At 44.0% G+C, this 12,243-nt stretch overlaps 1 protein-coding gene across 3 annotated transcripts; it reads left to right on the top strand.

The window, feature by feature from the left end:
- Positions 1-3,005: 3,005 nt before the first annotated feature.
- Positions 3,006-11,706, top strand: LOC308161182 (equilibrative nucleobase transporter 1-like). 3 transcript variants are annotated; one of them, XM_080535159.1, is made up of 13 exons: positions 3,006-3,168; positions 3,746-3,969; positions 4,112-4,241; positions 7,192-7,238; positions 7,575-7,651; positions 8,368-8,460; positions 8,881-9,020; positions 9,138-9,274; positions 9,408-9,551; positions 9,692-9,799; positions 10,026-10,212; positions 10,553-10,676; positions 10,905-11,706. In XM_080535159.1, exons 2-13 carry the CDS (start codon positions 3,780-3,782, stop codon positions 11,061-11,063), a joined length of 1,536 nt encoding a protein of 511 aa, XP_080391285.1. In that variant the 5' UTR covers positions 3,006-3,168; positions 3,746-3,779; the 3' UTR covers positions 11,064-11,706. The 3 variants fall into 3 exon arrangements, with proteins under 3 accessions (XP_080391285.1, XP_080391286.1, XP_080391287.1); XM_080535160.1 differs by having other exon boundaries at positions 3,580-3,969; XM_080535161.1 differs by having other exon boundaries at positions 3,576-3,969.
- Positions 11,707-12,243: the final 537 nt, after the last annotated feature.

Here is a 12,243-nt window from a genome sequence, read left to right as displayed (position 1 = left end):
AATAGCAGATTGAGACAGTATATCGTTCTTTTAAAAGTGTCCAACAAACAAAGTATCTGGTATTGCTGTCTTGCAAGTTACATATCTACCTATATTTCTACATTAGATTTAAAGGTGGCATCATATCTAGTTAGTCTATTTGTAATAGACAGAACTAGCTAGTTAGAGACACGTAATACGCCAGCCTTTGGACTTGCGTCCGTTTTGCACCAGCCGAAAGTAGAGCCCAAAATGAACAAGATCATGTCACATAATATCATTAACAAACTGGAATGGACTTTATTTGTCATTGCTACAGTACAGGTACCAAACAACGAAATTTAGGAGGGGTGGCTCCCCTGGTGTTAGGAAAGGAAAAAGAAAACACATTTTAGAAAAAGCATAGATGCATAAAATCACAAGAAGGTAAGGAGCTGGTTTACATCAATAAAGGCTATGTACACAATCCACTGTACTATACTGCACAGATAGTCAACTAGGGTTGTCATATTGCACAAAGAGTATTTTTTCACATTATTTTAAAGTGTCACAGTTTGCAGGCTTGAAAATGTACATGTTTGTGCCTCAGCACTAGCTGCCATACAATCCGTCCGGACTGTCCTGGGCCCAGAACTTAGGCCTTTTCTGTGTTCAGGGCCTTGACGGCCCTGTGGTAGAAGCAGTCCTTCAGTCTGTTTGTCTTAGCGGCCGGGGTCCTGTACCTCCTGTTCGAGGGCAGCTTGACAAAGTGTACGTGCCCAGGGTGGGTCGGGTCCTTGGAGATCTTGGAGGCCCTCCTGAGACAGCGTGTGTTGTACAGCTCCTCCAGAGAGAGGAGGGGGGCGCCGGTGATCTTCTGTGCTGTTCTCACGACTCTCTGTAGCGCGTTTCTCTCCGCTGTTGTGCAGCTGTGGAACCAGTTGGAGATGCCGTAGGTGAGGATGCTCTCCACTGCGCCGTGGTAGAAGGCCACCAGTATCTCCTGCTTGTTGTGTTGTTTCCTGAGGCATCTCAGGGTGTATAGCCGCTGTTGTGCCCTCTTGATGGTGCCTTTAGTGTTGTCCTTCCAGGCCAGGTCATCCTGCATGTTGTGTCCCAGGAATCGGAGGGTTGAGACTCTCTCCACGCTCTCTCCGTCGATGAGCAGGGGCTGGATCTCGGACTTTTTCCTCCTGAAGTCTACGATGAATTCCTGGGTCTTTGACTTGTTTAGCAGCAGGTTGTTAACCTTGCACAGCTTGCTCAGTTGCTCTACCTCATCCCTGTACACCGCCTCGTCCCCCCCCGAGATACATCCCACCACGGTGGTGTCGTCTGCAAACTTTACGATGTAGTTGCTGGGGTGGACGGGGGTGAAGTCGTGGGTGTAGAGGTTGTAGAGGATGGGGCTTAGCACGCAGCCCTGGGGTGACCCAGTGAACAGGATAGGCTTTACATATACAGTCCAACACAATAAATACATAGACTATACATACATAGTGCAACAATAAAAACACAATAAGAACAATAACAATAAACACACATTTCAACAACGATCAAACAAAGCAGGTACAAATAGATACGCAATTGATGGGAGAGAGTCTATTTTAAAAGTGCTTTGTAGGTTCTAGGAGTGTGCAGCAGCAATATGAAGGCAGTCTTTCCAAGTTATGTACGCATACAGGGGACCTTTAGAGCAAGCCAGTCATTAGATCGGGTGAGGTAAGGGCCGATATTCTGATTTAACAGTACAGAAATGTACGGTGGCAAATTCCCAAGAAGCGCCTTTTAAATAAACAGATACCAATGCCTATTTCGCCTCATTTCCAGGGATGACCAACCAACCATGTTATATAAAAGACAATGGTGAGTGTTGTAATTAGCACCTGTGATAAATCTAAGGGCGGAGTGATAGATTTCTCATCAACAATGGGCTTTGAGCATCGTGTTGATGTTTGAAGATAGTAGCTTAAAGCCTACATGGTTGGGATACATTATGTCCATGTTTGAATAACTCCGGTCGAATCCAAAAGGAGTCAAAGTTATCCACAAAAAGGGCCTCTTCAAGACTCCTGAAGTTGTTTTTTAGCTATACAAGCTCCTCTGATCTTCCTGCCATAACGTCATTTGACCCAATGTGTGTCACCACTCGTCTCGCATCCAGTAGCTGCTTACTGATGTACGGATACAGCTTTTGTACGTCTGTGATTCGAGCCCCAGGAAAGCAGAGGTTAGGGAATAGCTTGCTCTTTTTTTGTTAGGATGTTTGGTTCTCATCATGAGCTGTGAGTAGCATTGTTTGAATGATCTGTGGTCACCTCTTCATCTATCATATCATATCTATCATTATTATAATTGCTCTACACATGTCTTAGTCAAACCATCACATGGAAACTGCCATTACTCTATATGGTGTACACTCCTAAAACAATTCCCTTGGCTGTGACATATAACATGTAATTCAGCTTAGAGCTCTGAGCTTCTATATATATATATAGATCATCGCTGATCCCTCCCACCACAGTCACCACCTCTTTCAAAGTCTCCCATCTGGAAAAAGTTTCCCGGTCTATCAAGACCAAACCTTGCGCCACCTGAACAGTTTCTTCCCCGTGGCAGTGGGCCTCACAAACAAGCCCCCAGCCTCTCATTGACTGGGACTCATTTCCCAAATAACCCAGTGGAAAACTAATGGACAACTTGTGCAAAACTGGATGAACTGGTCTTTAACTTTTTAAACTTTGGTAACATGTGTGTGTGTGTGTGCGTGTGTGTGTGTGTGTGTGTGTGTGAGACAGAGAGAGAGGGGAGTAGGGTGTTGCATGAACTCAGGCTTGCCTTCCAACACATGCATAGGATCTAAGAGGCTCAGTAAGCCAATGAGAGTGTGAGGAGGGAATGATTGACATTGCAACGACCCAGCCCCCTTGTTCCCGCTGACACTGGAGACTGTTGAGTAACGCTTTAGCTAGCCCCCACAGTCTGCACTTATGCACTGTACACAAGGCTAGCTCCCACTGCCTGCGGCATACACAGTTGAGGAGGGGAGAAAGAACAAATCAAAGAAAGTTGGGTCAGTGCTCACGATGAACAACAAGAGGGTATGTGTACATGTGAGTCCTTTGGTAAAGTGAACAGGTAACAGGGGACCACATACCACCATCCTTTATAGAGCCAAAGACTGAAGTCTATCTACACATAACTCAACCGGTAAGGCTAATGTACAGAATGTATCTTGTGAGCATGCTTTTATGTCAAAAAGTATTTAGGTTAATGTCAGCTTAGCACAGTACTATGGAAGTGTGTGTGTGTGTGTGTGTGTGTGTGTGTGTGTGTGTGTGTGTGTTTGAAACCCTGTTGTAACATGTTAGATGTAGTGAAAAGAAACCGCTTTGTTGATACTGGCTTCCTAATCCTGCTGTGCCAAAGGTGGACTAAAAATAACTGTCTCCATTTCTCTCTCTTTCTCTCTCACCCCTTTCTCTATCTTTATCCCTCACACCCTTTTCTCTCTCTCCCTCCCCCTTACTCTCTCTCCCCTCACTCTCTATCCCTCCCCTTACTCTTTCTCTCCTTCTCCCCGTCATTAATTCAACTTCAACTACACTCTTAATGAGTGAGATGTCTCAGTGCCAGTGACTCTATTTCTTTCAGTACAGTATTTTGGCACACGTCTGCCATCATCTCCTCTTACTCGCCAAAAATACTCCAGTGTCTAAAAGGGTACAGATGGTAGAGCTGGACACAGAGAGAGCCACTACTGAACCTCACCATTCTGACCAACCAGTGATTTCCCTGGGAGAAACCAGGAAGCGGAGAGCATGCTGGGATGTGTCAGTGGGACGAATATGCGTCACAGGCTGACCCTAGTCTCCGGGTTCGTGGAGAGTTTGTGTTTCTCCGGGATCGCGTACGGTTGGGCGTCTCTAGTGTTCATCCTCAAGGCCGACGGCTACTTTGGTGACTTCTGTGTCGATGTGGTCGGGCTCAACACCACCGTGCATGACACAGGTGAGAGTGACCTAAGAGGAGGCATATGTTCATATGTAAATGTATGGGATGTAATACAGAAATCACACACAGAAACATGTGCAGACACACACACACACACACACACTCTCTCTCATTCACTCACACACTAACTTTCTCTCAGACTGCAGTGGTCAGGATGCACAGTTCTCCCTGGTCTTCACCGTGGCTTCCTTCTCCACGAACATCATCAGGTTTCCTCTGGGGCTCCTATTCGACCACTTCGGTACCATGGTGACAAGGCTGCTGACAATGTGAGTTCACATGATGACACGTGACACACACAAAAAAATGTTTTTCTACATGCTAATAGTCAAATAATATCTGTAACCAAATGACAGATCATTCACTTACCAAGGACGAACTGTATACTTACCTTCCATATGAAACATTGTGTACTTACCACTTGACTAACTGTACACCAGATGTATAGCACAACCACAATACTTGTTCCTTAGTAGGTTTTAATAAGGTAGTTGGCAAAGTACTGGCTTCCACAATCAACAGAGTCAGAATCAAGAGTCAAGATGATCAAAAAGGGCAGAAGCCCCAACAGTGGACTTGCACACATTTTATAGGAGAGAGCTGAACAGCAGGGCCTAAGGTGGGGTTTGCACATAGTGTTCTGGTTCCAGCCATAGCATTCAGGGTGACGTTAGGAGAGTAAGTGGAAATGGTAAATGGACTTCTATAGCGCCTTATTCCAATTGATCATTAGACGGCGGCTCTACCTCCTGTCCCCTGCTGAGGACAACGGCTCTCTTAGCAGAATTGCGTTGTCATCTCCCCTGAGGAGATGCAGTTATGCTGCTTCATCTGCTTCACTCACCTGGTCAGGCTACATTCCAATAGTATCTATAGCCTGTCAGCAGAGAGAGCAGTAAACATTATGCCACACTGTGTCCCTCCCGAACCCAAACTCTGATCATTCAGTTCTCTCCAGATGGTCAGGGAGAGGGTGGTCTGTTAGTTGACCATATATTAGTCTTGACTATTTGGAATTCTAGTCTAAGGTTACAAGTTGAAAACTACACATTCAGTTAAATGATCAGTAATAGTACATCACTCAAATGACTTGTTGGAATGAGAGTCTTAAGCAATGATAAACAGTTAGTGTTACACATACACATTTTGCCATTACAATTGGTATGATGTTAGGAACTGTATTGATCCCAGAGGGGAAATTCAGGCATTACAGCAGCTCAGACCACAAAACAACAACAACAAAAGATAGAAAATAGTGACAGTGATTGATTGTCAATAGACATTTGGGACCTTATATACACAACTAACTCACTGCATGACATCCCAAGCCAAGTAAGTAAGTAAAACTTATTTATGTTTATATAGCACCTTTCATACAAGAAATGCAGCTCAAAGTGCTTTACAACAGGAATAAGAACATAAAGTGAATATAAAAACATATATAAAAACATATACATGCATAGAATGAATATAAAAGCAGGGGGAAACACTAAAAAGAGAGACTGTGATTGTTTCCCATCTTCACACCAACTTAAATCCTTTGCCTGTGAACATATTTACTACCACTTGCCTAATGGCAAGACTGGGCTTTATTTTATTTCCACACCAATTTAAGTATTTCGCAAGACTGGGCTTTATTTTATTTCCACACCAACTTAAATCCTTTGCCTATGAAAATATTTACTACCACTTGCCTAATGGCAAGACTGGGCTTTATTTTATTTCCACACCAATTTAAGTCTTTCGTCTATGAAAATATTTACTACCACTTGCTTAATGGCAAGACTGGGCTTTATTTTATTTCCACACCAACTTAAATCCTTTGCCTATGAAAATATTTACTACCACTTGCCTAATGGCAAGACTGGGCTTTATTTTATTTCCACACCAGCTTAAATCCTTTGCTTTCAACTAGTCAGTATGTGTAAGTGAATATAAGAGCAGGGGAAAACAGTAAAAAGAAAAGGTAAAGAAAATACAATAAAAAATAATTTTAAAAAGGGCATTTAAAGTGCAGTAGCTGGCAAATGAGCAGTAGGCAGGTGCAGATGAGCTAGTTGAAGGCTATATTGAAGAAGTGCGTTTTTAGCTTTCTTTTAAAAAATATTTAGTGAGCTGGCTTCCCTGATCTCTAAAGATAGTGTGTTCCAAAGCTTTGGGGCATAGTTGGCAAAGGCTGCGCTCCCGATCTTCTTCTGACTATTGCTGGGAACCTCTAATAAACCTGCGATAGATGATCTTAGTGTTCTTGAGGGCACATAATTGGCAAAGGAATTAGCAATGTACTTTGGGCCTCGCCCATTAAGGGCTTTGTATATAAGGAGGAGGACCTTAAAATCAACCCTACATGTTACTGGCAGCCAGTGCAGAGTAGCTAGGACCGGAGTAATGTGCTCTCTCCTCTTGGTTCTAGTTAGAAGTCGAGCTGCAGAGTTTTGAATGAGCTGAAGTCTTGCAGTAGTTTTTTTAGGAAGGCCAGTAAAAAGTGCGTTACAGTAATCGAGCCGGCTTGAGACAAAGGCATGAATCCGTTTTTCAGCATCTTTTTGCTTTATAAGTGGTCTTACTTTAGCAATGTTTCTAAGGTGAAAGAATGATGTTTTCGTCACCTTGTTAATATGGGACTTGAAGCTTAGGTCTGAGTCGAAAATAACACTTGGCCGGTTTCACAGACAAGGCTTAAGCCTAATCCTAGACTAAAAAACATCTTCAATGGAGATTTTACATTGAAAGTGTGATTTAGTCCAGGACTAGGCTTAAGCCTTGTCTCTGAAACCGGCCCTGACTTGTAACCTCAGGTTTAATCCATGATGTCAGTTTCCCCAGATTATTAAGCAGCATACCCCTCTTGGCTTTAGGGCCGATCAGTAGGACTTCAGTTTTGTCCTCGTTTAGCTTCAGGAAGTTATTGCTCATCCATTTATTTATTGCTAGAAGGCAGTTCGTAATGGAGTCTATAGCTGAAGTATCATTTGGTTCAGCAGAAATGTACAGTTGCGTGTCATCGGCATAGCTGTGGAAACATACGTTGTGCTCTCTAATGATGTCCCCGAGTGGTAACATGTATAGTGAGAATAGTAGTGGACCAAGGCAGCTTTTCTGCAAGTCTGTGTTATTATATTGTATATATGGCAAACTCACTCTGTTGCGTAGCAGGGCCATGGTATAGTTGCAGCATGTGTGAGGGATATGTCCTAATAGGAGCTTGTTTTTCTACAGATCTCTGTACACCAGTGGGACACTGTTGATCGCCCTGTTGAGAGCAGGTGATTTATTTACCGAATTCGGTCAGAGGTTTTCCCTTTCCTTGAGCGATGTCCAGCATTGTAGCAACACTTATCTGTAACATTGATGTTTTTGGAATTAGGAGCAGGCCATAGTCATTTGTGTAGCAACACAAAATGCTCCATGATTCAAAATGTTCTTCTGTTATATAAAATAACATTTGTTAGCACACTTCTCTCTCTCCCTCTCTCTCTCTCTCTCTCTCTCTCTCTCTCTCTCTCTCTCTCTCTCTCTCTCTCTCTCTCTCTCTCTCTCCGTCTTACACACACACACACACACACACACACACACACACACACACACACACACATACTCAGACCTGTCAGCTTTGCTGTTTCCTGCTGTGTCGTGCCTGATGACGTCTGGAATGCTGTTCTACACCACCAATGCTCAGGTAATTGAAACCCTTAGAGGCCCAGAACCTCACATAATCCAACAAACATCTAGTCATCTATTCACATTTTTTCTAAAAAGTGTACTTTTATGCCAGTGCTGGTACTTTTGACCTCTAATATTGCTTTCACTGGTCTGCCTCTTATCATTGGACATCTTCCTGTGACTTACCAGATGCACAGCATCCTTAACTCGCAATGGTCGAAACGCTGCCTCTAAGCATAAATACAGTAAGCATAGAGCATTGCACTAACAACACTAAGGTTGTGCGTTCGATTCCCGCTGGGACCATAAAAAAAAATGTATGCACTCAATTAATTAATTAATTTTGCCATTTAGCAGACGCTTTTAATCCAAAGCAACTTACAATTACGAATTACAGGGACATTCCCCCTGGAGTAACTGAGGGCTAAGTGCCTTACTCAAGGGCACACTAGTAGTGGTGTGGTTTCAGGCGGGATTTGAACTCACAACCTTCCGATCACAAGTCCAACTCACTATCCACTAGACCACCACTACCCACTCACTGCAGTGTAAGTCGCTTTGGATAAAAGCGTCAGCTAAACAGCATACATGGTCTACTAATATACTAATGACATCAACGTGATCTTATGAAACAAGAAAGAGCTTCATACATCAAAAGCCTAGCTGAGTCCCCACATCGCTGTATACTATGGTACACTCTTTATTAAGGAGTCCTCTATATATTTTCTTTAGGTTGGGAACCTATTTTACTCCCATCGCTCCACAGTCATAACCGTCTACTCAGGGGCCTTCGACTCCTCTGCAGCAGTCTTCCTCATCGTCAAGGTAATGCACGTTGCGAGTGATGTAGAGAAGCAGTGATGCCATTACATCATCACTGTGAGCCGGGTATACTAAGGGGAGTTTCTCATTTCTGGACAATTTCAAAAGAAAATGATTTTTCTTATTCTAGGGTTAAGCTTAATCTAGGTCATGGCAACTTTTTGGTAGGATGTTCAAAATCTCAAAACATGAAAATGACCTGATCTGAAATGGTCATAATGTATTGTTCTGCTCCATCTAATCTAACATCTGCCTTCCCTGCTGTCTTCTTCATCAACATAGCAGATGCTAAATAAAAACAAATACAAACAAGTTAAACGTTGACTCATTTAGTCGTTGGCTATTGAAATAACCTAACCTCAAAAGTAGTATGGTTTAATTTAGACATGCTGTGCCTGTTCTCTCTCTCCTGTCTCTCTGAAGCTGCTCCATGAACAAGGCGTCTCCCTCCACTCCTCTTTCCTCGCTCTCTCTGCCTGTAGCATCCTGCACCTCTTCCGGACTTTCTTCCTCATGCCCAAGGGTCACATCCCCTACCCGCTACCAGAGGGATACACTTACGGGTCAGAAGTACTACAGCTCCCATCATGCACCACAACAGATTCACAATCACCATGGTGACGGTGGTGAAAAGCCGTTTCTGCTGAAATGCGTCTCTGACGCTGAGTTCTTTGCGACAGGGTGAGCTGCCGTCGACAGCCAAAGAAGGGAAGAAATGAGGGAGCGGAGAAAGGAGAGGAGAATAGTAAATATCAGAAGAATGCAGAGGCCTCCATGCAGGGTGAATTACTACATCCAAGACCTGAACCTGGGGAAGGTGAGAATACTTGGCTTTCTCAGAGACAGATACTGAGATACTTCTTCAAACAGAGTCAAGACATGCATTTAAGTCCACACAAGCACATGAACAATCTCAAAACAACTTTCCCCCCTCTCGCTCATTCTCTCAGTGGCCAGTTTTAGGAGCTGTGTCCTGTCCTGGTTCTTCCTGTGGCACTTTGTGTGGGTCGCCGTCATGCAGTTTTGTCACTTCCTCTTCATCGCCACGGTGAATCCAATGCTCAACCGGCTGGCCAACAGAGACCAGTCCCTGGGTTAGATACACGCCTCTGTTTCTGCCGCAGTGTAGTTATGAACTGTTATATACTGTACTATACATCTCTCTCTCTCTATCTCTCTCTCTCTCTCTCTCTCTCTCTCTCTCTCTCTCTCTCTCTCTCTCTCTCTCTCTCAGTGAGTCAGTACACCAATGCCTTTGCCTTCACCCAGCTGTTTGGGGTTCTCTGTGCTCCCTGGAATGGACTCATCTTGGACAGACACAAGAGGAAACCCCTGGCACCAGGCGAGTTAGAAAGAAAGGACTTCAAGGACTGGTAGAAGTGTGGGCATTAGTTTTAGATCAAGGATACTTGTACTTCACGCATGCCTTTAATGTACACGTTACAACCGCAATGCAGCACAACAGAGGTACGGCTGTATTTGATGCAGGAGAAGCAAGTAGTTCTAAGATGTTTAGATCGCTCAGCCTCACCCTCACCTCTCTCCTGATTTGTATTTTCTTTCCAAAGGAGAGACAATGCAAGAAGCAGACCTGCACTCCACCTCGCTCTCCCTCTTCCTCACCTCCCTCCAGTGCTTCTTCTTTGCCGTCTGTTTCTCCACTCCTCTCCTCCCTCTCCAGTATGTCACCTTCGTCCTGCAGGTCGTCAACAGCGCCTTCATCTATGGAGGGCACCAAGCCTTCATCAGCATTGCGTACGTTCACTATGTGTGTGTGTGTGTGTGTGTGTGTGTGTGTGTGTGTGTGTATGTGTGTGTGTGTGTGAGAGTATGTGTGTGTGTGTGTGTTTTTTTGACAGAGTGTGTGACCCTCTGTGTCCCTGAATGTGTGCACGTGCATGAGCGTTTAAGAAAACAAATCTGTGTATGCGCCAACTACAAATGTTAGGTACTTTTCCAGCTTACAACAACATTAGCAACACCTAACCAGAAAGTAGCCTAACCCCCACTACCTACCACCATAGTTGACTCACTACCTACCACCATAGTTGACTAAACTCAGCTGTCTGTCTCCCCTCCTCTCGTCTCTCCCCAGGTTCCCCAGCTGCCATTTTGGGAAGTTGTCTGGTCTGATTACATCACTGTCTGCCATGATGCTGCTGCTTCAGTTCCCTGTCTTATACCTGATCAAGGAGTACCTTCATGGGGATCCTCTCTACGTATGTCCTCCTCTGTCTTTATCTAACATAGACAATATGTTTCGTTGTCTCTTTCTATGACATAGAGAGAAATACTGGCGGTAAATGAAGGGGAAATCCAGTACTTTGCCAAGTCAAGTCGCCCAGTGAAGCCTTTCGCCATCAACCAAACCAAACTAGTCCTTCAAATCTGCACTTACGTATGCCAACAGAACACTTGTGTGATATTTCCCCCTCCTCTATCTCCAGGTGAATGTGGGTGTAACCCTCCTCAGCTTCCTCACCTTCATCCACCCGCTCCATGTTTTCCTCCACTGCAGGCGACTGGCCAATCAGAGGAGGGCTAAACTGGATATGACAAACAAACGGATAATGGACATATCCAAAGTGTGGACACTCGAGGTGTAGGTTTTCCTTAAGCACAGACCTCAGATCAGACTGCCTATGCCCCCAGTCCTAGCCTTGTCCAGGTTGGGGGATGAGGACAATCTGAACCTGTATTAGTTTGGGGGAGTCAAACTGTGAACTTACTTCATGTACTTTACTGGAATCAGCAAGATAATGTGGAAGAAAATGCTGTTACTGTCGAAAAGTATGAAGGTAAGTACTGTATAAGAACTAGACAGGAATATACAGACCACTCAAATACCTTTATTTCCATGCAAAGAGAGAAATGTTCTAACCAACTGTATTAGAGTATGAAAATCAGATCCTTGGTAAGTCGTTCAAACAAATTCCCTGAAATTGTGATTATTCCGAATGTGTTGGGCATGAGGAGAGGATTTTGAGTGTCATTTCAAGCCTGCAAACTGCGACACTTAAATAAATGTGCAATAACACTATTGTGCAATATGACAACCCTAGTCGTCTATCTGTACAGTATAGTATAGTGGATAGTGTACATAGCCTTTATTTATGTAAACCAGCTCCTTCCCTTGTGTTTTTTTTAAAAAAGTTTTTCTTTTTTTCTTTCCTAACACCAGGGGAGCCACCCCTCCTAAATTTCGTTGTTTGGTACCTGTACTGTAGCAATGACAATAAAGACCATTCATTCATTCATAGATTAATGTCTTGCCAACGGTTAACTACTGAAAATACTCCAAAAGCCAAAAGTGTTTTGAAGTATGATTTCATCAGGTGGTTTGAATGCTTCTCAATGCAAATCTATGTGCATCCTTGAAAGTGCTGCGCAATCCACTTGTGTGCTTACGGTAAATTACTTTTGCATTGTTATTATAGTAGCCGACTAGCCGGGGGAGAATTTGGTGCTTTGAACCAGGCAGAAGTTTTCCCGGGTACAATGCTGGAATCAGTGATATTTCACCCGCAGCTGTCCTCTATCATGGAGGCACTCGCCACAACTACCGTTGCTGAAATAACCAAACTGGTGGACAACTATTCTGCTGTTCTACGTTTGGAACTATCGCGGAGAACACTCGATAACGAAATCCTGAAGAACAAAGTGAAAGTGGGTGAGAACGGACACTGCGTAGAGGACAAGGATGGCGCTTCAACAAGATGACAACAGTGGCGCTGTGTTGCGCGAACGGTAATGTGCTTTGATACCCTCGGTGGGGACCGGTCCCGC

This window comes from Nansenia antarctica, assembly GCF_963989245.1.
Source record: "Nansenia antarctica genome assembly, chromosome: 6".
Taxonomy (NCBI): domain Eukaryota; kingdom Metazoa; phylum Chordata; class Actinopteri; order Argentiniformes; family Microstomatidae; genus Nansenia; species Nansenia antarctica.
This window is presented reverse-complemented; position numbering and strand designations above follow the sequence as displayed.

What these genes read in the sequence shown, in the direction of transcription:
- LOC308161182 (XM_080535159.1), top strand. Translation starts at nt 3,780, where the DNA reads ATGCTGGGATGTGTCAGTGGGACGAATATGCGTCACAGGCTGACCCTA. An exon ending in TCTACACCACCAATGCTCAG is followed by an intron (nt 7,652 to 8,367) that starts GTAATTGAAACC and finishes TATTTTCTTTAG; the next exon opens with GTTGGGAACCTATTTTACTC. An exon ending in GAGGAAACCCCTGGCACCAG is followed by an intron (nt 9,800 to 10,025) that starts GCGAGTTAGAAA and finishes TTCTTTCCAAAG; the next exon opens with GAGAGACAATGCAAGAAGCA.